Source organism: Coturnix japonica, chromosome 4 (assembly GCF_054131305.1).
Source record: "Coturnix japonica strain WE chromosome 4, WE-NBRP24, whole genome shotgun sequence".
NCBI classification, from domain to species: Eukaryota; Metazoa; Chordata; class Aves; order Galliformes; family Phasianidae; genus Coturnix; species Coturnix japonica.
Genome location: NC_140666.1, coordinates 52,699,288 through 52,725,418, shown reverse-complemented (window position 1 = coordinate 52,725,418; position 26,131 = coordinate 52,699,288). Strand labels below are relative to the sequence as shown.

The 26,131-nt window shown below is 41.1% G+C and overlaps 1 protein-coding gene across 4 annotated transcripts in view; it reads left to right on the top strand.

Moving 5' to 3' along the window:
- Positions 1–395: 395 nt before the first annotated feature.
- TNKS (tankyrase) overlaps positions 396–26,131 on the top strand; it is a 101,324-nt gene continuing 75,588 nt past the window's right edge. Inside the window, exons 1-3 of one of the 4 annotated variants that reach the window (XM_085546806.1) lie at positions 396–961; positions 7,143–7,367; positions 19,408–19,503. In XM_085546806.1, the coding sequence (XP_085402932.1) occupies positions 469–961; positions 7,143–7,367; positions 19,408–19,503 (814 nt within the window). In that variant the 5' untranslated portion in view covers positions 396–468. The remainder of the gene's footprint in view (positions 962–7,142; positions 7,368–19,407; positions 19,504–26,131) is intronic. The other 3 variants (XM_085546804.1, XM_015861652.3, XM_085546808.1) reach the window with 3 other exon arrangements.

Genomic DNA, 26,131 nt, shown 5'->3' with positions numbered 1-26,131 from the left:
ATGCTTCTAGGAAGTGAGATCTCTGCATGGAAAATCATTGCTGGCATCAAATTTGCATCATTAGGCACCTGAGGACAGAGGAAGCAGCATCATTACTGGGGGCAGCCACCCACACGGGCACTACAGATCTGCTCCGAACCCAGATCAGGCTCCTGTGACCTGCAGCAGGCGTCACCCAGAAGGATGCCGGGCTGCATCCTCTCGCTGTGGAAGTAGATGCTCCTCCTTCCAACGGGGCGGGGCCTCCCATAGGGGTTGGGCCGGCAGAGGATCCCGGCAGGGGGCAGCACGGAGCCGCTGCCCGGCGTAGGGCGGGGCGCGATAAGGACACTCCCCGTCCTCCTTCCCCGCCCCGCCGCGGGACGTCCGGCCGCCGCGCCCCGCCATTGGCCGCAGACGGGCGGAAGGTGCCGCCGTTGCCGCAGTGACGGGAGCGGAGAGGGAGGCGGGGGAGGGAGGAGGGTGAAGATGGCGGCGCCTCTGCGCCGCTCCCAGCACCACCACCATCATCACGGGCTCCCGCCGCCCCCCGGGCCGGCCTCGCCGCCCGCCGCCGCCTCTCCGCCGCGCAGCCCCAGCCTCACGCCGGCCGAGCTCGGCCCGGCCGCGCAGCGCCACAGCCTGGCCGGGCCCGAGGGCGAGGCTCCCCCCGACGCCGAGCGGCCTCCGGCCCCGGAGTGCTCGGAGGGCGCCGCGTCGGGCCCGCCGCAGGGCTCGGGCAGCAGCTCCGGCAGCTCTGCCTCTTCCTCCTCCTCCTCCTCCTCGTCCACGTCATCGTCGGTAGCGTCGAGCCCGGCAGCGGAGAGCCCCGAGGCGGCGGGCCCGAGCGGGGCCTTCCGCGAGCTGCTGGAGGCTTGTCGTAATGGAGACGTGACGCGCGTCAAGCGACTGGTGGACGCTGGCAACGTCAACGCCAAGGATATGGCTGGCCGCAAGTCCACGCCGCTCCACTTCGCCGCCGGTGAGTGCGGGGAGAGGGGCGGGGGCAGCTCCATATGGAGCTCGAGGGCCGGGGTTCGGAAGGTGCGGGGGGATGTGAGCTATCCGAGCTCCGTATTTCTCATGCCAAGGCAGCGCGTAGCTTCTGTATGTGACAAAAAGGCACTGACAGGCTTCTCTGTGTTCCTCACGTGGCCTTCAAACTTTACTTTGGTTTGGAAGTGAGAAGGAAATTTAGAACGGAGTTTTCAGGGAGCGAGGGATTTCATTTCTTTTCTGATAGCTCTTGAAAGCTAAAGACACCAGTAACACCAAGAATCAAGGCCAGTGTCTTGCAACTTGTAACTTTTTTTCTAGTTGGTCTTTCCACTCTTCACTCAGACCAGACCTAGTGCCCAATGATGAAGTGGAACAATTGAACTTAGTTAGAAAGTCACACACGTGCTAAGGAGATGCTGTGCATCAATGCAGGGAAGAGATTGCACATGAAAAATTATATTGTGAAACAAGCTGACAGTGAGATTCAACAGGTGACCTTAAGAAGTAGCCAGTGCTCTGTCCCTGGGGCTGCTGAAGGCCAGGCTGCATGAAGCAGCCTCCATCTGGTGGGGTAGAACCAGCCTACAACAGGGGTTGGGACTGGGTGGGCTTTAAGATCCCTTCCAACCCAAGCTGTTCTGTAATGATTCTATGATTGCCTCTTAGCAAGCACAACTGTCATAAGTGAGTGTAGTTTATAATGAGAACAAATGTTACAGGGACTAGCCTTCATGGGAGGGGGGCGCAGGGTGAATTAATTCTATGATAGAAATAAAATGGGAGATACTAGGTCTGTGGTTGGACGGAGCTTTCTGATATGTGCCATAGTGTTGATATCTTGTCTGATATCTTTAAGTGGTGCTCTATTATGCACAAATAAAGTAATTAACAGGACTGATGAGCGGTCAGTATTTATGTGGTGCACTTGTGCATGTGAAGTGCTTGATGTTTTCAAGACGAATCTTGAGTCTGCACTGCTTATTTTGGATTCAGGATTATAATAACACCTTGGTATGTCCCCTTAAACTCCAGGGTCTCAGGTTGTAACTTCAGGGCTAGTGTAGAGTGTGGTGCTAAAGTTGCAGTGGTAGTTTCTACTTTGAGTAGAAAGAAAGCAGACACAACTTTAGATAAGGCTTTGAAAGGTGATGGTATCCATGGGGTGTTACTGTAACAGTAATGAAAGATACTTCCTTACAACATGAGGAAAACACTGAGTCAGGTTCTTATATCTGGTGGACATCTGTTGTCTCTGTCTCCGGATTTGGAGACTGTAGTTAGCTGTGATACGTGTTTCCCATCAAAATAAATGAGTATATCTGATTCAAAAGGATTTGGCATGTAGAAAGCGTTAGGGAGGCTTCTTAGTATTGATATCTTGAAGTCTTTTGTTTTGGAAAAGTCTGCATGGATGTTGTTAAATGCAGAGTGTCTCGGGCAGTGCATATTTGCTCATGATGCAGCGTTGATTGGATTTCCCATGGCCTTATAAGCACAGGAGTCTGCTGTGTATATTAAGCTACGATGTGAATAATAGCTCTTGTTTTAGGAGACATATCTAAATAGAAATTACATGGCATTTATAAGGGAATAGGAGTTAAACTGTGCTGTATCCTTCTGCCAAAGCTCTTGAAGCTAAACTCTTAAGGCAAAAACAGAGTTTCACTTCTCTTTCTGTGGGCTGTGGCAGAAGAATTTAGTAGCTGGTAAATCTTCATTTTTCCTGTTTGTTGCTGTTGTTGTTTGTGTCTTTTTAGAGCAGCTGGATTCTTCTTTGTTGTTGTTTATTATCTTTTCCTGGGAACTTAGCTAAGGGGAAGTCTTGTTTTCTCAGACTCCCTTTTTGGCAACAATTTGAGGCAGCTGAGTTGTTTTTACTGTTAGAGGACAGGGCTGCTTCAGTTCTAGTTTAATACTGTTTCTCAAGGTTTCCTTAAACTTTCAGAGGGTTCTTTTTTCTGAATCACTCCTATCATCTTTCTCATGGCATGAGGAAGGTAAAAGGGGTGGCTTTGAGAACATTTAGGGTTCTTAGCACATGCATAGACTTAGGAAAAAGTGAGAACTTCAGTTTCTGTAGCCACTTACTTTAAAAGACGTACTGTCTTGAAATTGTGAGCCTCTTTCAAGAGGTGAGCTTAGAGATGAATGAAAAACAAATACTAAAGACTTGCAAATAATTGACTTAAAAATAGAAAAAAGAGGTGAAGTGGAAGTGTAAATGTATTTGTATGTTTCTTTTATTCATTTACTTTCCAATGCAAACTACCAAAAAAAAAAACAAAACCAAAAACAACTTAAAAGAAGCAACTGTACTAAGCCATAACAAAGGTTTGTTTGGCTTAAGGCTCTATCTGTACTGTTGGCTAAAAGCAGATGTCAAGGGAAGAGTTACATGCTTGCCCTGTTAATACCTGTTATTGTCTAAATTGGGTGTGTATTTACACTCAGCTGCAAAGTTGCAGAGTTTAAGACTGTCTTTGTTCGGTGCATCAGGGGAGGGAGGAGAGAGTGGATAAGGGTGGAGAAAGGGAAAGAGAGATGATGAGAGCAGCATGTTCAATTTGCAAGTTAGGAAACTTTGTGCTGTGTTTCTGATTGTCTTTATGATGATATGTGCCATCTTTAGAACTGAAGTATATTGTACGTACTGACGCTCATCCAGAAAAATGAGTTTCACTTGTGTGGGAGCTGACATTACAGTTATGTAGTTGCAGAAGCAGAAGGCAAGGATTCCCATAAACCATCATCTGGCTGTTTGGGACTTCCTTTCTCAGTATCTAGTGGCTTCTTAGGTAAAACTCAGCCATTACCATCTTTTTCTCCATCAGTGGTCTGTTTCTCAGTTTGACAAAGGCCTTATCTTGTGAAGCAGTAAAACAGCGGATTCAGCCAGCTTTAGGAGTGGTTTTGAGATAGCAGAATTCAAGGCAAATCCCAGGGTTGGCAAGAATAGTCATGAGCCTTCTTGGTATTGGACTTTCTTCTTCCCACATGGAAAAAGTATTAGCCTTACAAAAGGAAATGCATGCATTTGTTTAGGTCTTGTTCTTGGTTTGTCATCAGGAATTGCAGTGCTCTCAACAGTGACTGGGTGGATGAACCTGATGGAAAGAAGCTGATTCCTTGCTAGCTTCCACATACAGCCAGTCATAAGCTTGTCCAGATTATTCCTTGATCACTTGATAAGGAATGACATCAGTGATATTCCTTGTTTTCTTTCAGTTTTGGTCTGTAGTAATGGTAGGAATAGCTTGTGTGAGGAAAGAAGTTTTCAATAAGCATGCTGACTGCTAGTAATAAGTGATGGAAGTCCAGTCTTTTTGTGAAGTCTAACAGATGTCACTGTTCTTTGGAAGATTTCTGGAGTGAACAATTAGTGCTGAAGGATTTTTTTTTTGTCAGCTAGCAAGCTGTTAATTGTAAGAGCACAATCTGCTTTGACTTGTGGAAGTCAGCTAAGGAATGGAGAAGGCAGATGTAATACAATTAACTGCTGGGTGTTGCTTGCAAGAGAGAGACAGAAAATGGCAAGAAGCAGTCAGTGATCTGTTATACACTTCCACTCTATGCAGAGATACCTGGACTGATCACTCCACCTGTGGGACAAGGTAAAAGAGGCAACCTTAATTTCCTCTGGAAAGCCTTGCTTTTGGATGTCTTCCTAGAATCCTTAGGGTTGGAAGGGACCCTTAAAGGTTATCTAGTCCAACTCCCCTGCAATAAACTTGCATATTCATAAACTGCTCTTATGGATTTTGTTGCAGTTGTTGGGGATATCTGTGCCACAGAAGAGATGTCTCTGCCCTTACTCAGACAGGTGTTTGTAAAGCTGAGTCACTGATTAATTCTGTCTTGTGCAATTTAAAGTGGGGCTAATGACGATTAGCAGCTGGGTTCATGCAGGTGGTGCTGATCACTAAAGATTGTGTTGTTGATTAAGAAATCTCCTGGCAGCCTTAAAGGCTCAGGGCCTGTGGAACCAGGACTCTTGCTTGTAAAAGGAAGTGTTCATCAATCATTAGGTGATTGGAACTTTCCTTTATGCTTTTGTTGTATTTGTATTATGTGAAATGTTTGCTTATTGATTTCTAGGAAGTTTCTCTTTGACTTGTAACTTGTTGTGAGGCCATTCTAAAGATCACTAGTGGAAATTCATTGAAGGGATTTACAAGAGAATACAAATACAAAGCCTCACATGTCCAGCAGTACTGAACCAGGTACCCTTTTCCACAGCTCGAAGGCACTTCCACAGCTCAAAGGCACTTCAACTTGCTTAGTTAAATCTGTTTAAATCTGTTCTCCACAGTGAACTGGTAGAAGTGCTGCTGGGTTCCAGAAGAGCTGTACCTTGGAGAAAAATCTGGCCCCAGGATGTGCAGTACTGAAGCAAAGTTGTAATGCCATAGCTGGAACTTCTTTCTCCACCCTTTGATTATAGTTTAAAATAATTCTCAAAAGGCAGCGTGTCTCTAAGATGTGTGCTTTTCTACTTCAAGGGCTTGTGTTCTAATATGAGCTATGTTTAGTTCTCTAAAAAGTGGAATTGTTTAATGAGAGCTGCTTTCCTGCTTTGCTTAATGTCACAGTGAGACCTGCAGGTATGCATAACCTGTTGTCATGCTTTCTTACACTTGAAATCCTTTTGGAATCTGTGTTCTTAAGAGCAAGCAGGTGAAAGGAGGAGGAAAATGCCAGGTGAAAGTGGAAATTTTCCTTGTGTTGAATTAAACTGTGTACATAACAGCAGCTTTGCAAAGGACAGAACTAGCATTTGGAGGAGTTGATGCTGTGCTGTGATCGAGCGACATTAATTGGGCAGCAGGTGAAACATTACACTTGCACTTAGCAGTTCAGGCTGCCTATTTGATGTGTTGTGCTCACCAGGAAAGGCACTGTTCTACTTCTAGCGGGAAATACATGTATTTAGTTATTTCTTTCTTACCAAGCATTTTGAAAATGAGTTCTGATGATGGACAGGAGATGGGTCCTTAGTACTTTAGAAGCTGGTAGGTGAATTTCATCAAGGCAGGCTTGTACGCATGGGCCACCGGAAGAGATTCTCCTCTACAGACAGCCTTTATTATTGAATGTTTTCTGCACAAACACTTGTTGGATTTCTTTGACGGTTTCTAATTTAAGGCACTTCTTTGTGAGCTCTTTTGCTTTGTACCTGGAACTTTCACTGGTGACACACAGAAGATTTTTAAAGTTATCTTCAGTGAAATCACATTGGTTTCTTCAGTTTAAACTGAGTTGTGTCAAAGATGTTATCATCTGTCAAAAAACGATATAAGTATCTGTCTTTTTTTGTTGTCTTAATTGTAACTTCTGTGTCAGATTTGTTTTGTAATCACTTTTAAAGCTTGTCTGCTAGTTTTGCTGTGGGATCAGACACCCTTTATTCGCCACTTTACCTATTTAAGCTGCAGTGAAAACTTGCATTTGATGTTTCTTAATTGTCTTTTAGATTTGGCCTTTTGTCTTAACCGTAGTCCTGGTTAACTACTAGAAAACTTCTCCAAGAAAGTGTATTGAAGGGCTGCAGTGTGGAGACAGTACAAATCCCTGCAGAGTAGCCAGTCTGCAGCTTGGCTGAAGGCCCAGTGTCATGTCATAGCATTAACCATTAGTGATTAAGCCAGTGAGGATGCAAGCAGCTGTGTCTGGTCCAGACATCTTGCCATATGGACTGTGGCAGGGGTAAAGCATGTTAATTCTGCGTTGGAAGTCTGCACAGTTGTATCTGGTGTCGTGCTGTGGCTAAAAAGGGGCTGAACACATTGAAATGGAGCTCCTGGCCAGGGGTTACTTCTCTGAGGTAAGGAAAACATCTGAGAAGTCCTCATACGTGAAGTACTGCCTGTCACAGAGGGTGCTGGCTGCTGGAAATCATTTGTCACCACTTTAGCAGCATGACACTGCAGCTGAGTTGTATGTTCGTCTCGGAGAGCTGACAGCTTCTTCCTTGCATCCTTTAAGTGTTATGTATTAATTTCTCTTCTGGAAAAATAATAATGTCTTCTGTATTTAGTCTCTGGCCTGTGCATGGAGTTAATAATGTAATTGGTATTTGTGCCCTGGAGTAAGAGTGAACAGCTTGTTTTAAATATTGTCATTTTTCTTTTTGCAAAGCATTTTAACAGCAGTGTGTTCTCTTACAGGGTTTGGAAGGAAAGATGTTGTAGAGCACTTGCTACAGACAGGAGCCAACGTTCATGCTCGTGATGACGGAGGGCTGATACCCCTTCACAACGCCTGCTCCTTTGGTCATGCTGAAGTGGTTAGCCTGTTACTGTGCCAAGGTGCGGACCCTAATGCTAGAGACAATTGGAACTACACTCCTTTGCACGAGGCTGCTATCAAGGGGAAGATAGATGTGTGTATTGGTAAGTCTCTTATTGTCACTTATTGTAATTTCACCAGATGTGTATTTTGTGCGCTTACAATTTAAACCATTGTGTAGGTATAGTGACAGTCATTCAGGACTAACTTTTTCATGTTGTGCAGTTCAACCTTTGCTGAACTTGCATCTGGAAAATGAATATAGAGGAGGTTCGTCAAGTCTCCTGCTAAATTAGGGCCTTCAAAACCTGAATGTGGAAGTCTCCCTGCACTCTGGTAAATGTCTTTGCTTTTAGGGCTGCTCAGTATGTTGTCTTAGTGCTTAGAAAGATGGTTAACCTTTTATTCTGTACAATATGGAGTAATGTTTGTCCTTTGCAGCTTTCGAATACAAGTTGCAGGACACCGCCGCTTACAGTGGTTATATATCTTCAGTGTGTGCTGTAGCCTGGAGCAAAAGCAATTTCAAATAAAATTGAACACTTCAATCATTTTAAATGTACCTAGACCGTATAAGGGGCTTTTCAGCAAGATGTCGTTAACTTTTATGGTGTTTTTTCCCCTCGAAGTATTTAGTGTTACTTCCTTTTTTCATAAAATGGCTTAAGTTGGAAAGGAGCTTAAGACCCATACAGTTCTGACCCCCTGCTTTGGATTAGGCTTCCCAGGGCCCCGTTCATCCTGGCCTTGAATGCCACCAAGGAAGGGGTATCACAGTGTCTCTTGGACAGCTAGTGTCTGACCATCCTCAGAATCTGTTTCTTTTTAGCATTGAGTTTGTTTACATTTTATACTTAGTGGGTCAACTAGTTGGCATGATCCTGTTTCTCCTTAATGGCTTTATATATATATTTTATATTAAGGTCTTCAGCCTTTATCTCAAAAGACCCTGTGAAGAAACAGAGTATGTACAAAGATAATGAACAATGATTGCTTAGGGCATGAATACTAGGACTGAATACTTGAATAGCTTCGTGGAATATGTTGTACAGTAATACTATTTACACCTGAAATGTAGACTGTTAGAATTGATATAAAGGAGGAAATTGGCCTGCTGAAATCACATTCTTAATGTTTCTTTTTAAAACAAGTGAGGTCTGCTTTTTAAAAAGCCTTTAATTGAAGAATATTCTCTGGAAATCCCAGTGTAATGTGGGATTTATTGCTGAACTTAAGTATCTGCCTGAAAAGCAGTAGACTCCATAGGAATTAATTATCTAACCATATCTTTGTCTATCTCTAGGCACCTTCCAAGTGATGCAGTGGGATAATTTGTGCAATTTATTTTCTCACCTTTACTCTTTCTGTGCCACCTTAGTCTGCATCTGTTCTTTATCATTCCCTAGCATAGAATTCTGTTCTCTTGGCCACTTTTACAGGTTAAAAAGGGATAAAGTGATAACTGAACAGAGTGCAGAGCTGTGGCACATTCACGAATAGCAATAGGGAAAACTCAAGGTTCTGAAGTGGTTGGAAGACCAACAGAGGCTAGATGATGATTGCAGTAGGATTGTAGAATTTGCTTTTGACTAGCACTAGCCTTGCAAGAGTATGTATGTGTTTGCACTGAAAGTACTATTACACTCAGCTTTACAAGCTGAAGTTAAACTGTTGCCTGGGAGCTCTGCCACTTGGAAGCTTGTGTAGTAACGGGAAATGTCATTAAACTGGTTAAAACTTGAAGTATGTACAAGCTTCTCTGGAATCTAAACTGGAAGAGAGCAAATGACAGTGATATGTGGTTTCTTGTGCTTCTGGTGTTGATTTAATATTAGACTCATAGAATCATTGAGGTTGGAAAAGACTCTTAAGATCATGAAGTCTAACCATAGTACCCTAACTCTAACAACCCTCTGGTAAATCATATCCCTGAGCACCACATCCAAACGGCTCTTTCCAGGTCACAGCCAAACGGCATCCAAACGACACATCCAGGGTCGGTGACTCAAGCACCTCCCTGGGGAGCCTATTCCAGTACTTGACTATCCTTTCTGTAAAGAAGTGTTTCCTAACTCTTAACTTATCTGTGGGTTTTAGACTTCCCCAGTTGGTTTTCTCCATTTTCCTAAAATTCAGGCATCAAGTAAAGGAGTCTCTTCCTCATTTTTCTGCTGGGTACAAGATAATCTATGGAGGACAATAAACCATTTTACTTATTTTGTGATACTTCTTTACAAATAATGTTTACAAATAATCGAAGTCTGGTTACTTGCATCGAAGAGTACAGTACAGTAATGTCCAAAACTTATTTTGTATCTGTATGAAGTAAGGTCTTCTAATGTTAACTTTTAGCAAACAGATGGAAGGAAGGTGGAAGAAAGAAGCAGCTTCATATTACAGGGATTGTTTAATGGAGCTGATGCTGCTCTTGCAGGCACTAACTGCTTGATTTCAGGTGTCTGCTACCAGCTTTCTAAATACTGTGCAGAAATACTTAGTTTTATGGGATTATACTTCAGATTACTGTAGCACTCTCTGCTTTTAATTTCTCAGAGGAGCCATGCAGTCTTAATGCAGTTCGTATGTGGTTTGAAAACAGTCTCTAGGTAAATGTGTAGCTGTTAAGCTGTAGAAGTGGCCTGGTCCAGCAGAGCTCCTGGATCTCTTCCAAATCTAATGGAAAGCATGGATTAAAGTATGGCTATAGAATATAAAGGGTTTTGCTTGTAAAATGTGTGGGTAGTTAAATACTTGTCATGTAATAAACAATGGCAGCTGCCTTGCTTTATGCTGGGGAAAAAGCAAATCTTTAAAGCAAGTTCAGAAAATGCATTTTGTGTGATTGAAACCTACTGAAAATACTGAGTGATTGCCTCATGTTCTGTTCTTTGCTTTAGTCTTTCATGCAGTTAATACTCATGCTGACTGTAGATTCCTGTGCTGCAGTAAGTCCTTATTTTTCCACACTTAAACAAACATACCGTGTTTCTTACATAATGCTGTTCCTTTCCGGGAAAGACTGAGGTGTCTGATGTGAATCCTGCTGTTTGTGCTTCTGTGTATCCTTTACGGTTTGGTATGATACAGTGTCTAAGCAGGCAGAGCAATTCCTTGGTTAGGCAGCATGCCCTTGTCTTCACTGTGATCACTGAGTACTGAACTTCCATCCTCATTATTTAAGATGAGGCAAGTCAGTTGTATTACTGATGTCCTTAAAGTGATCACTCACTGACCCTACAGTAATTACTGTATTGCTTTTGCTGCTGCAAATAGCAAAGCTTAAAAGCTAGAATTTCAAACGATGAGAGAGGAAGCCAAGAGGAAGTGGCTGCAAAAATGTATTTTCTTGGTTGGAGTGGTGTAAGGATGGTGCAGCCTAAAAGAGGAATTCACTCAGACTGACCTAAATGGATGATTCCTTGCTGTGATATCTACAGTGGCTGTGATGTTTAGGTGATAGGCTGAGGGATTTTGACAGTATAGAATATTTTGGTGTCTAAGTATCATCCCCAAGTGAAATACTGTTGAAAACTTGGGTGATATCTGTAAAGACATTGCATATTCTTGCCCTGTTCTTAACATACTTTTTACTAGGTATCCTGTTCTAGCTGTTGCTAGAGATGGTACTCCTGCTTTAAAATTGACCTTTTGGTTCACACAGCGCAGTCTATTCAGTTAATTCACATGAAGTTCTTTGTTGTTCAGTGTGCTTGGTACAAGTTGTAAGCTCAAGATACTTCCAGCACAAAACTAATTCTTTTGAAGAAGGTTGAGATAGAGGGTTGTGGTTATTCATGAAGCTGTTCTGGAAGGTTTCTTACATTATGCTTATCTTCCAGTTCAGTGCTTGGTAGACTCTGAGTGTCAGGTCCTATTGGCATCACCCTTGGCTGGGGACTGTGGAAAAGGAAATACTCTTGAAGTAAGGTAGCTTATTTTTTTTTCCTCATGGACTTCACCTCAATGAAAGGTGGGTTTTGAGCTACTGCTAGGATTTGTATGTATCTCTTAAATGTTAAAAAGAACTTGATTTTATTTGTGCACGTACCCTTTTTGTTTCACATGACAGTAGTCCTACAGGAGGATCTCTTAACTCTCCTCTATGCTTTTTCCTCTTGCGATGCTACTTGTTGGCCTGATTTGCCTTGGTGCTCTTGCTTTTCAAGGACACTGAAAGCAGGGTTCCCAATCTGTCAAGTAGGATATTGGGATTACAGCTGACATTTATTTGACTCAAAATTGAAGCAGGAAGGTGAATTTCTTCAGAGAAGTGAAATTGGGACCGACCAGTGAATGCTTGTCCTTAAAGTGGCTTTCAGCTTGGGGTATTTGTGGGAATACGAGAAGGACTGTACAGGGCAGCAGCTGTGGAGCAAGATAAAACAGCATGAGAACCAAGGACACCTCTAGAAGAAGAAAGAACAGCTCGTGGCTCTGATTGGATAAGCACCCACAAGAATGGTTGAAGAGTGTTTGTGGAATGTTCTGTTGATGTGTAGGGGCGAATGGGAAAGCTAGGAAAAGAGAACTTGTGAAGGTATAGAAGTGATGTGAGAAACTGTGATAAACTTTTGTTATTCAAATGAATTAAAAAATCAGAAACTAGAACAACAGTGAAGCTAAGATTGGTGTCACTGTTTAGAAGGCTGCATTCTGCTTAATTTGGTTAGCAGGATCAAGGCTTTGAATTGCTGTTCACGTGGGCTGAGCAATCTACCAGCTCTGGCTCATTCTCTGAGGGCAGAAGGATATTATCAGCCTGCTGTGCTGCCTACAGCCCTTAGAACTTTCTGCTTGTTCGCTCTCTCTATGCATATTTAATGACTTGTAGGTAAAACTCGCATTCCAATGAGCAATTTTATAGTGCTTCCTACGTACAGAAAACTAATCTGTGTTAATACATGCTTACTTACTGGGAGGCTGTTGTGAGTATTTGCAGAGGGAACCTTATAAAGGCATCTTCTTTTCCTGCTGGGGGAGCTCTAACTTGCAATTATGACTTGTAGAAAATGTTTTTGTTCTGATTTACATCCCTTTTCTCCCACCTTACTTTGAAGTGCTAAATCAGATCAATCAGTGTATTCTATATAAAAAAAAAAAAAGCAACAAAAAAGCAACAAAACATCTTGTCTCTAGGGCAAGGAATTGTAGAACACACTGGAGTATTTTCTGATGCCTTGGGAGGTGAGGTTGGTGAAGTTTATGGTATACATACAGTATACGTGCGATTGGAAAGTACTTTCCTGTTTCTGCTCTCAGCTTTTTGTTTTGGTGTTGCAGTGCTGGATGTTGCTTTTGTAAGATTCTGCTCATCTTCTTTGTACTACCACAGCCTGTATTTGTATCTTGCTCTCTCTGACCCCAACAAAGAACAAAGCCAATGAGGTGCTTCATTGGCTGTAAAACCACTGTCTGGGGTACTGGGAAAGTGGGATGCCCTGAGCAAGGGCAGTAAGGAAAGTGAACGGCTGAAAGTGCTTGGAGCCTGCATTGACCCACCATGTCCTTCTCTGGTAACGTTGGTTATACACTCTGGGAGTTGTTGCTAACAACGAAATGATTCTTTTCAACTCCTGTCACTGGCTAATGTTCTACTGTCCTTTCTTTTGCCAACAAAAGTATATCATGTAATTGCAAAATGAACTGGACTGGGCAAGAGATCAGTTGATCCTAATATTTCTCTTTGCTAGGCCAAACATTAGCAGCCGCCGAAGGGAGCGTGGGCAGCACAGGGCTGCCAACATAGACTGCATGAAACTGTGACCCGTGATAGTACTGTTTTGCAGGAGACTACTTTACAATTTTACATTGTAGAGAGGTGGGACGGGAGATGGTGAAGGCTTTACTGCTCCCCCCCCCCCCCCCCCCATCTTGGCATGTTGTTAGTTCTTATCCTGCTAGAGATATACCTTTATACCCCTGCAGCTTGGCATGAGCACCCTACCTTTTCCCCTCTCAAATTAAGCACTCCTCTGCACAGCGCATTAGTCCCAGGGTGCTGAGATGGAATTTCTCAGTTTAGCAAGTCTGTCTCAGAGCAGCTCTCAGCCTGGAGAAGTCCATTCCAGTTTGCTGTCTGAGCAGAGAAACCCTGCAAAGCAGCTGTGCTAATGCAGATCTTTGAAGTCTTCAGCAGTTAACTGTTTACAAACTCCTTTGTTGCTGGAGATCCAGTCTTATGCAGCTTTTTCTTACTGTCTTACCTGCACCCATGATTACTTTTATTGTATTTCTCTGTCAAATCCATTAGAGGTTTAATTGTTCACCATACCTTAATTCTTCCTTTTTGTTTATTCTGAGTCCTTTTTTTGTTTGCCCTTTTCTTCCTTACTAAATGCATTCCTATTCTGTCCCTGAACTGATACCTGCTTTGCATCTTCTCTTAGCAATAAACCACTAGCGTTACTCCCAGGTATGCCCTTTGCCGTACCCTGACACCTGAGTAAATCCTTCAGCACTCTTAGTGCTTTCTGCTCCATAATCCTCTCTTGATTCAACCTTGATGGCTTTTAGTACAGAGGGATGTCAGAGGGATGTTCAGGAGCATAGGACTGTTTTACTTTTCCCTGTTCCTCTTAGATAAGCTGGCAGTGGTGTTCCAGACTTGTGGGAATAGATAGATCAAGTGGACACTTGCAGCACTTACCTTTGGAGCTGCATATAGCCTCTGTGGTGACATTGCCTGTCATGTTTTCACCTTGTAGTTCTGATGACTAGTGAATAGTTGCATTTTTATCATGAAGATGAGGCTGGGATTGCTCACAGAAGTAGAAGTTGAGTGGTGGTGCTGCTGTGAGGGTGGTTATTGTAGTAGGATTATCTTTTATATCCAACTTTATGAAGCTAAGGATGGGGTGTTATGGCTTTAGTTTTGTATTAAGTCATTTTGCAAAAACACTCATATCTACTAACTTAGCTAAACAGGATTATTAGGTCTGAATCACAGAAATGTAATTTCTAGTTAAGAAATTAATGTTCTTGTAATGTGAAGTTTTGATTTATGTATAGAAATAGCTGGGGGAGATGAGGCATTTAGCCTTGGTTGTAAGAAATTAATAAATAGGATTCCAGTGTTGTTGTCTAGATATTTTTATAACTTGGTTATATATGGGGACATTACATTTCTTGTTGTGTATAATTTGGAAGTGTGACCTGTATGGGACTAGTGCTGACATCTTGTTCCTGGGACCTAAGATGAATAAACAGCTGAGCAACTTGGAGGTATCCTTATTTTTAGGGAGGTAAACAATTGTGCATATATTGTGAGACTAAATGACTTTTCTTAAGTCATTTATTTTCTCTGTACCAAGATACTTTGGGAGTAAGTAGATAAAGCTACTGTAATTTAGTTTAGAAAGGATCTTTAAAGGTCTTTTTCAGAAAGTGAAGTTGAAAAGGAAGAAGATAAATGTTAGAGCTCGGGTAGCTGGAAGAGACTGTGAGAACAGCACTGTGGGATGGAGTGGTACAGTGGGAGGGAAGAGACAGTATGAGGCAGGACTAAGGTTTTGTTTGGCAGAAGTGTGAGGAGCTGAAGACAGTGGCAATGCAGTTAAAAACACTAAGCAGTTTTAAGTGCAGATGCTTCTTGGAACGTCTGCCTATTCTTTTCTTCTTCATTCCCAGCAGTCAGACAGTTTGGATGTGCCCTTTTTTGTGCCTAGATGCATCTGATTGGAAACAAAAAGTGAATTTTGAGATGAGTGTTCCAGTGGGCATACTCAAGGAATTTTGTGGATGCTGGCCCTAGACAACTGTAACAGAAATATTCTCATCTTTGATCATGCCTGCCATTGGATTTCTTTACTCCTATTCTGTTCCTGTTCTATTCGTGTCCTTGCGTTCAATAAGAAATGTTCTCCTTTGGTGCACCTTTAGCTAAGGCAGTATGAAGGAGGAAGGGCTATCTGATTGAGTAATGTCTTGTGTTTAGACAAACTCCTTTTTGTTTTTCCTTCCTCTTGTGAGGCTTACTTCTCCCTTGTTGCTGTATAGCTAACAACAGAAGCTTTTGCTGTACTTTCCTACTGAAAATGTGAAGGTTGAAATGGCAATGTTTGTTCTTGGTGGACTTATCATTTGAGACCCAACTGAGGTAATGTCAGTTAGCTTCACGGTTCAAAATAGCTGTGCCAGGAGGCTGGGGGCCAAGCGTGTAATTTTAGGATTCATCCTGCTGTAGCAAGTTGGCAGTATCTGAAATAATTTATGGTTGTAGTTCATGATCTGTGCAATACTGAAAGTATCTTCTTCTTTAGATGGGAAGGTTCTGTCTGTTGTCTGTAGTACTGATTGGGAATAATAGTGTAATTAAAACATCTCAGGTGGTACTGGAAATCAGGAAAAGTATTGTAGCAGTTATAATGAGGATAAAAATAGATTGTACGACACCTATACGCAGAATTATGTCCTACAGTTTGGCTTACAGAGCTTTGATATCAACGTATGACATGAAGATTCAATGAATTGAGCAGCTTCTTTATACTGTATTATATGGTTTATAGAAAAGGCAATGATAGCCAGGTACTATTACTAACGGCTCTGCATGCAGTGCAGAAAAACAACAAACCCCAGTGTCTCCTCTGTCCAAGGGAAATAAAGCAGCATATCAAAATCTGCTCATTAACAAAGTTCCAGGCGTGAATTTGTGTACATGCAATCCAAATGCTCACCTGTTAACAGCAAGCTCTTGATTCAAACTATTTCCACTTTTCCTTTTAACGCTACTCAGAAAACATCCTCTGAAGGCAGTGTGCAGTATTTGAAGTCCAAAATAGCAACAGTTAGCGAGAATGGCTTGTTCTGTTGTGTTTCATTATAAAGGGAATATTTTTTCTCAAACAGGAGATCTATCTTGACATTTTTCTATACAGTGCCGGTGCATTGAAAAGGAGATTTAGAAACACACTGTGTCTAGATCTCAAATATTCTGTGGTTAGAAAGGACTTCATTGGGCTAAAGTACTAAAGGTTTTCTGCGAGCAGGAGAACATTCAATTAAAAGCCACCTGTGGTTTGCCAAGTGTACAAGTACATCTGTTACGCCAATAGGCTAAACATCAAACGCTGCATTTCTTTTGTTAATTCATGTTGATGACAATATTGCTCACTTGGGTACCTTCTTGTGAGATTATGTACTGAGGAAGTGTGGAAAGGATAAAATCAAATAGTCAGTGTAGGAATAATGCTACTTTTGATCCACATTTGCTTTTTGTATTCATCTCTATTTCAATTCGGTCCTTATTTATGTAATTGATTATTTTGTGATGCTGTTTCATTCATTATGTAGGTCTGTCTGTAGGACTGAATAAGGAAGATGTTACTAGGGCCACACTCTTGGCTGATAGGGAGGTTAGAAGGGTTATGACTAACAGGAGAACTGGTTGCAGGAACAGAAGGATGAATCTCGTGGTTACTGCAAAGGAGTTGTGACAAGTTCTTTTCCTGAACTCAGCTTGGCCCTTTCAAGTGCTTGTTCCGCAGATAGGGGTTTTGTAGGCATTCAGCTTAAGCACTTTTAGTCAATTCTTAATGTATGTGGATAGTCAGGGGTTTTGTAGGCATCTAGCTTAAGCACCTCTAGTCAATTTTTAATGTATGTGTTTAGATTTATTTTTTTTAAACATTAAAAACCTGACATAAAAATTATATGTTGTTAAGCCATACCAAATTCTCTGGAGTTCATTAGTATGACCAGACTCTTTAAGTATTCTACATAATTCTTGGCCATTTGGGCCAAGAGAGTAGCTGAAAGGAGCAGCAAGATACCATGTTGTTGTGCCTGATGTTCCAACCTTGCTGCAGTGGGCAGGGTTGCTTGGGTTAAACAAGTCCAGCTCCCTCAGCCCAGCTTTGTGGGGAAGATACTCCAGCCCTCTGATAATGTCTGTGGCCATCCTCTGGACCCACTCCAACAACTCCACATCTCTGTCGTACTGGGTGTCACAAATCTGGGCACAGATTTGGTTACTGTTGGCCTTCTGGGCTGCAAGCACACATAACTGGCCAGCTTTTTGTTCACCAGTGTCTCAAAGTATTTCTTCCTACAGCTGCTCTTAATTTTCTCATTACCCAGCCTGTATTTGTATCTGGGATTGCCATGACACAGGTGCAGGGCCTTGCCCTTGACCGCGGTGAACTTTGAGGTTCTCATAGGTGCATCTCTTGAGCCTGTCCAGGGTCCTTCTGGATGCCATCCCTTTCCCTCCAGTGTGTTGGCTGGTGTCATTCACAAACTTGCTGAGGATGCACTGTCCCGGTCACTGACGGAGATGTTAAATAAACCTGGTCCCAATCCAGACCCCTGAGGAACACCACTAGTCTCTACCTGGGTGTTAAGCCATTTATCACAACTTTTAAATGCAACCATCCAGCCAATTCCTTATCCACAGAGTGAATCTTCTGTCGCATCCTTGTCTTTCCATTTTAGAGACAGTGACATTATTTAGGACAGTGTCACATATGCTTTGCACAAGTCCAGGTAGATGACATCGATTACTTTTCCTTTATCCTCCAATGCTGTAACCCTGTCATGGAAGAGCAGCAGATCTGTCAGGCTCTATTTAGCCTTAGTAAAGCCATGTTGGCTGTCACCAGTCACCTCTCAGCTTTCCATGTGCATGATTTCCAGGAGGATCTGCTCCGTGACCTTGCTGGTCACAGAAATAAGATCGGTTTGTAGTTGTCTGGGTTTTCTTTCTTCAGATATCTTTCTTCACCTCAGGATCCAAGGGAATAGACACAGATACTTACCTCTGCTTACCTTACTTACCTTCTCTGTTTGTATTTAAGAAAGCCTGGAAAAGGTCCTGTTTACCACCTCTTACTGGAGTGCTTGACTGACTTGTGACACTGGCAGGGAGTCATTTCTGCCTGTAGGATTTTGAAAGGTGAAGCAACATGTGGCACAGATGGCATTTTCAGAGAACATGAGTGCCAGATGTTAACAAGGTTCATTCAGCACATGCATGCTGGACATTTTCATTTGTGTGTCCTCCTCTCGATGTGGCAAATCTGAACCAAAAAAAGGACAACAAAGAACATACACAACACAACCCTCCTAGTAAGAGCCCAATCTGCCTATTTTAATCTTCTTTCACAGCCATGGAGGAATCACAGTTTCTTGGCAAAGCATAAAACAAGTCAGTTAACTTCATTAAAGAACCACAAGTTTTGCAGAAATTCAGCCTAAGGCAAAGTATTTAGCATAGGACCCATTAAACTGAAATATCTGGCATTTGGCAGTGCTATAAGCATTTAAAACTGGAATTGTGTAAGAAGAGGGGTTTGAATAAAGACAATATTGCCAGTTTAGATTTTAATTTGAAAATAAGACTATTTCTGGTTAAAATTGTGCATGCAATATAGTTCTGTAGCTTTTGTTCCAGGTTTCTTTGTCACTGTCATTTTTTAGATGAGCTGTTGTATGTGGTTATTCACTCCGTTAATACCTTTCTAGACACAGTTGCATATTGAGCTCTGAGTTTTTTAATGTAACTGGGTTTTTGTGTGTTGTAGGTTTAGTGTGTGCGCAGGGAAAACAATAATAGCTGCTAAACATATAGGCTTCAGGTACCAAGACTCATCTACCTTATTTACTATGCTTCTTGAGGGCAAGCTGCTATGCTGTGGTTAAGATATTGCACCTAAGTGGTGTGGTTAAGATATCGGTGAGCCCCTAAAAGGCTGGAGCTTTGCTGCTGTACAGAGGCACAGATATTGCCTTTGGATACTGAGCAGAAAAAGAATCAGGAGCAGTAACGAGCAGCAGCAGCGGTGCTGAAGGCAGGAGCTGTTTCACAGCTAGCAGATCTACCAGTGTGAGTCAGGGAACGCGCAGCTTCCCAGCTGACAGGAGGGACCCAGACCTGAGCACTGCGAGAGATTCAGGGTTCATGTTTATCAGGAAGAGTCACGTGATCTTACTACATCTTAACTTGCCAACTTAGCCTTACTCTGGAGGAGATTCTTTGCTGCAGTGCTTGGGGGGGTGGGGGGGAAGGGAGAAAGAGGAAAGAAAAAAAAAAAAAGGGGAAATAAAATTGTGCAATGTGTGTTTATGCCTACATCATGCCGAGGAGACACTTAACTGTAAATAATCTGTGTATCCCTGAGGTAAGATACTGTTTCTGCTTTCCCTGCACAGTGCTGCTGCAGCACGGAGCTGATCCAAACATTCGGAACACCGATGGGAAATCGGCGCTGGATCTGGCAGACCCCTCAGCAAAAGCCGTGCTCACGGGTAAGATGCTTACATCCATCCTCAGCGCTGTTCCCTTTTGCGTGTGCAAGTTCAGCATCTTAAAAGCCTTCTGCCTTTTTGGACGATCTGTTGTGTTAGATAATTTTGAAACTGTGCCTTTTACCAGATTTCATGTTGTTGTAACTGTCCTTAATGTGCTGTGCTGCTAAAGGTTTGCTTCTTCTACTTGCGCTAGAACTGTAATAGCCTGTCGTAACATTGTTGGTTATTCACTGCGTTTCTGTGTTACTTTTTGCAATGCTACCCAATGTCAGACTTGAATAGAAGCCCCCAGCCTATAAAAAATAATAATAATCAGGTCAGTTGTTTTAAAGACCTTCAGTGTTGAGCAAGCAAGGACAATTGTATAACTATAAAAGTACCTGTGATCTGAAAGACAACCTGCTACCGACTGCAGAGACTACCAGTTACCTTGTATTTTGCTGCAGATTCACATGCTACCTAATTTTTCTTCCTCTCCATTAGTCTTTTTTGCTAGAATTCTGTTACCCATCTATTTCTTCTCTTTTTGGGGACTGCCAGCTGTCAAATAGTGTTTTTTATGAAAATATTAAATAAGTACAACTTTGTATGCAGCTTTTTTTAATAAATGTACTGTTGTGGCATACTAGTAAGCATTGCAGTTTTAATTCAGTAGCCTGTCAAATAAATACCGAGCAATCCATGCTCCTCTGTGCAGATTTTGACATGTGGGGAATAATGTTTAAAACAAAGTAATCCTCGATTTAAAAATGTGTACAATTAGATTTATAGGAAAAGATTTGGCAGCTAAGCTCCACTTAAAGAAATAGCTGTTTTCCTACCTTTATTTCCCCTATCTCTTTGTCTTTTTTTTTCTTTTTGACAGCGTAATTTATAGGTTACGTGCTATCCAACACCCAAATTCTTTCTTCAGATGATGTTCCTTTCACTTTGTCAGGAACATTTCTTCATCTTCTCTTTCCAGCACACACTGACTGCTATACATAATTATCTAAAGCTCTGCAGTGATTTGAGAGTGCTTTTGGAACAATGCACTTTAAATACATATGGTTTAGTTTAATTACTCCGTGTCAAATTTAAACACATTCCTACAGTGTTAATTCCTACGTTAGCTGTATTAAGCAGGTTAATGTGATTTTTTTGCTGTTAATAGTGCAGTTTTACAGATGTTGAAGATGGAAAGGGCATCAGGGAGTCAAAGTAACTAAAAGGTGTTAATGGCTTTTTAACACCTGGTTTTGAGAGCCTGGTGTGTGCACAGTTTGGGGTGTCTTGCCTTTTATCTATCCTCAGACTGCTCAGAGAGATCTTGAGGGCATAGCAAGAGATGTAAGGTCCATGATGATGACTTCATGGCTTCTCCTTTGACTTCTCTAGGCATTGGATCAACACCTTGTGCTTTAGGTGTAGTAGAGGGCAAGGTGTCATTGCAGCCCATTGAGCTGGGTTAGAAGCAGCCCTCTACATGAATGCAGCATCCGTACCCCTAACACTTGTGTATCGGCACCCACTAATCAAGCTTCTGAAATGAATGGTTGCAGCTGGGTTGTACGTATCAACACTTGCACATAAATCCAATTCTGCTGCTCTTTAGACATCTAATGTTAATAAGGTGAGGTAAATTTAACTGTTTTTATTTTTCCAGGTAAGAAAATCAGTTTTTGGTTTTATCGGCTTTGTCCTCAAGGTGGCTCTTGACTATGCTGGGCCCTCTGTGTTGTGCACCTTAGCTCTAGTATATAAACAGTTTGATTCCTGCTTTAGCTGCTGTATATTTCCAGTACACTGAAGTAACTGATTTTTGGATGCCATTTAAATGGAAACTTTCTATTAAAACCTTAGTTATTCTGGATACTGCCCTGCTTCCTAGTATCCCTGTTAGGCTGCTACTTCCTCATTCATTTTCCATATGTTATCATCTTTATGTCTGCCTTCATCTCTCTGGAAGAAGGAGGCTTAAGGGATTTCTTAGGCTGTATCTGGCTTGGATTAATCTTTAGCTATAGTGATGCTTTGTAATTAGGTGCATCAAGACTTTAAAGGTATTACTGGATTAAGAACCAGGAGGATGTTAACTTAATTTCCAGTATTTAGTGTTGAATGGTGGGATTTTTAGAGCTTTTAAAGTGGAGTGCTTCTGAAAGCGTGATCTGTAGTTGTTACTGTGTGTCTTTAAACAGTATGTGTGTCAGGGCTGTTCTTAAGATGTTATTTTTAGTGCCTTTTCTGTCAAGTGTCTGACCTTAATAGACTTTTCCACACTGCTGCTCTATTGATTGTGGGGTAGCAGGGTTCCTTTCATCACTTTTTGGATCAAATTTGTGCATTGATGTTAATCACTTTGTGAATGAAGTATGCTAATGGTCTGTGTTTGACTTGCGCTTTAGAAATAAAGTAAAAATTTGTAGGTAACTCGATAAAATCTTTTTTTCCCTCCAGTTTGACAGAGTTCTGCATGTGCTTTAAAGGGGATGCTCCCTGTGCACAAAGAACATTTCTAGGTGTTCTGACACCAGGTGCTGAATCCACAGTGGTGCAGTCTTTTTTTGTTTCTCGGTCTAGAAGAACGTACAGTATCTTTTTCTCTAGTTTTACAGAAAAGATATAGAATGCACTGGTTTCTGGGATGACTTCCAGCCATTTTCTTGGACTTTTCTCTTAAAATGTATTGAAAAGGTTATGCAACGCAAAGGGTAGGCTTAATATTTAGATGGAAATTGACTTAAATTTATTTTCCATCAAATTCATTGTCGTTTACAATAACCAACTAGTTCCAGCTTCTTAAAAATATATATATAGAGATGGTGAACCTGCATTTTAGTACTTAAGCAGGAAAACAGTCTTTTTTCCCCTGCTGCAGAATAAGCACCATTTGTGTGAGCCAAGCACTTCGTGATTTAGAGGGCAAACATTTTTCTTCTCTAGCTTCCCTTACTGTTCCTGAATTGGGTTATCAGAAAGAGATTGTAAGCATCTTTTTCTCTTAGGCTAGAATGCTATTATAGGTTCTAAAAATATCTCATCTGATAAACAGCCATTGCTTCAGATTAATATCCTAGTTAATTTTTGTTCATTTGGAATGTGTGGTTTCTGAGCAGGGGACTCAGCTTTGTGGCTGTGCTTGGCACTGTGGGACTCCCATCCAGAAGAGGGCCTTTGGGAGCTATTGCAGTTCAAGTCCTATTAGTCTTCATTATTCTCTTCAGCTGCTTATTGCCTCTTTAAACATTGATATCCTTTTATATCATTCCAGTGCAGTATATCAAGAGCCAGCAATATTGTTAATGAGAATGATTTATTTTGAATGTTCCTATATTGATGCTTTTTTTTGCCACCTCCCCATATTGTCTGCTGTCTAGAACTGCCTTTTGTGTATGATCGGTTGTTTCTGTACTTGAGCTGTTAGCTTAGGCTGGATAATATGTTCTTGTCTGTTCCACATCACTGTTTTGCAAGGTTGGCTTTGATTGGCTTAAAGCATTATGTTCTTGAAAAAGGTCCAAATGAAGAAAACTAAAGTGCTGCCTTTCCATCCCGAAGAAAGATTTTTTGGGGGGAGGAAATAATGTCTTGTTTGTTAATAGAATCAATTTTTGAAGTCGAACAAGACTGTGATCTTCCTACTTGCTGTGGAAAAGTCTTTTATAAACAAAGTAATTAGGTGCTATTAAGCTTTTCTCACTCGGGTTTTTTGGATGTGAAGGACTGCTTGAGTGAAAGCACAGTCGAGTTAAGGTTATCAGAAGTGTTAATGAGAATTCGTATTTCCATCTCTTTGTCGTGTCAGCTTTTTAATTGAAGTGGGGAGCATAGTCCATTTATTGAAATATATTTGCAGATTTTTTTTTTTAAGTGAGCTGCCTGCCAGGAAATGGAAAATCTGATGTTTCACTGCAAAAAGTTTATGGAACATTACAGAACAGAAAATGGATGTTAGGCACAACTCATTAATTCTAGAATTACTGGGATGGGAAGAGGATTATAGTTTTTGTGTGAGTGGCTTTTGTTATTTGACAGTCTTAAATCCCCTAATCTTTCCTTCTGATTTGATAATATTTCTTTTCAGGTGCATTTAATGATCTAGAAGGTATTCTGTACTAGATGGATACTAGCATTTCCTTTTGATTTTGTTAGAATAATCTTTACACCTGCAAACTTCATCCCCCTTTCCTTTTACTGATCTAATTCTCACATGTTGCATCTTCGAGATTCAAATCATTTGGACAACAGGCAGCTTCTGCCTTTAAGAAATCGGCATCATAAACAGCACTTAGAAAAAGAGGAACATTTGTAAAGGGAAGGAGGAAAAATATTGCTTGAATGGTTTGAGCTTTCCAGTTTTCTAAAATTCACGTATCTTCTGACAAGTGACCAGGGTCTGCAGCCTTAAAGACAAGTGTGAGAAATCCAGCAGGTGAGGAATATCCTTGCCTTCTGATGAGCTGTTGGCTTACATCTCGAAGCAAGCAGTGTTAAACAAGTACTGGAAAAGGCCTTTGCACTTGAATAAATCTGTAATTATTTGTTTGGCATTCAGGTAGGTTTGCTGTCTTTGTTTTCACTAGGAAAGAAAGAGTCTATTTGCATAAATTCACTGCTATGGGTATGATATGATGCCTGTGAGATATAGTTTAGTGGTTTGCTGTAGCTACAGTAATGGGAGGGTGATTGGACTAGATGGTCTTGTTAGGTCCTTTCCAGCCCTGTGATTCTATGATTCTATGAAGAGCAGTCCTTATTTTGTACTGCCTACACGTTAAGTTTTACTTTAGCAAAAATGAAGTTTAACATGTGTTAGTATCTCCTATCAGTGATTCTTTCTCCACTTTCCAGCACTAAGTTTATCTTTCAGGATGATGTATCTAGATTTGATCATTATGTTCTGGTATGACATCCAGTTGAATTCTGTAGCGATAATTCAGTAGCTTTGGTGGCATTTTTTGTTACAGACTTTCAGTAGTAGTTAGTTATGGAATCAGAGGTAATAAAAAATGAAGGATTTCATGAAACCTCTGGAATTCTTAATTTCTTGGAAGTTTATGGGTTAGATTCCCCATGAGTATAACTCCTGAATATATGATGCACATAGTGTTTATTGTCTTTATTTCCTGATACTCATTTGTTCTGTACTATTGCTCATTCCTTGAATTCATTTTAAGTCATTCTAGTTTCTTTATTTTTATCTGGTAATTCAGTCATTTAAATGTTTCCTTCCATGTTGTAGATTTAACACCAGTTCTAATGTTTTCTTTTGGTCATAGTACAATTAACTCCAGCTTTTAATCATGATTTGAAGTATCTAGACCTTGGAAGTACTTCTCTTCCCATTCCATGACTTTGTAATTTCTCTAATTTTGTCCTGAAGGACTTTGTTCAAGGATTTATGTGAGCCATTGTATCTTCTGATGCCTGGATTTTCTGTTTCCACACCTTAATAAGATTGGATTTCTTTCTAGTGTAACTGTATCTCTGGATGATATTTTTGTAGAGTTTAGTTTTAGAATGATGACAGCCTCTCCTTTTTTCCCCTCTTTGTTCGCCATTTTAGAGGTGAGCACTATCATCCTCATTTTGTGTTTCAGTTCAGTTCTGTGTCTGGAAATGAATTCTTTGGAATGTGGCTATCTGCTTGGATCGGGCAACTTGTTCTTTTTCTGTTCTTCATTTAGGCAAGAAGTTGAAAGTCTGTGGAGCCTGTAGGTGGTCAGATCTGAAGCATTGTGTGATTCAGGATTGATGCTTTGATGCAGAGCATAGCTTTGATTTGCACCATCCTCTTTTCTAGATGTTTTTTGCAGTCTTTCAGCTTGCTTTTTAACCATGTTGTTCATGTAGCACCATTTTAATAAGTGGAGCTAAAACTCTTAATTTGTTCCTTTGGAAAATTAATTATTTTAAAGCATTCACAGAGCACCTCAGTACAGTCTTTTAGTGCTCTGGTTCTCAACTCTGCTCTTTGCGTAGGGTTTTGGAAGGTCTGAAAGCTTTCAGAAATCTAATGTACACTAATTTACGTAATCCGTAATACCCAGTAAAACTTGATATCAAAATAAACTTTTCTTCCTAAAATCTGTATCAAATGGGCAGAATAACAAATAAGATTCTCTGACTTGTAAATAAGAGCTTCAAATGTATTTTCCTTGCCCTGGGGAAGATGATTGCAGAAATGTGTAAGAAGCATTTCTATTTCTGTAGTGCATCAGAGCACTTGTCTTGTTTGTTTCTTTGCCTTGAGCAATGACCAATCTTATCCTTTAAAGAAGAAAAAAGAGTAAATTTTGATTGTATAATTTTATTTGTTCAGTTTAAGTTATTTCTTGTTCATTTTGAGTCCGGTTTTTTTTTTACTGTAGTCAATGCTGTGAATCTCTACTTATTAGTAGCAACTTCTGGCAATCCTAAAGCTACGTGTAGTTTTGGTCTGAACTACATTTATCCCACTATCCACGGGTGGCCTTTTCACACTGCATACTATTCTTCATGGGACAGTACATCAAGATGGAGTGCTACTGGTTGAGCAGGTGAAGGTGGTGGCATGATAGAACTTTTAATTTGTTCAGTTCTGTTCATAAGTAGGATCGCTATACTGCAATTGTAACTATTTTGATGGATTCTCTTTTTGTGC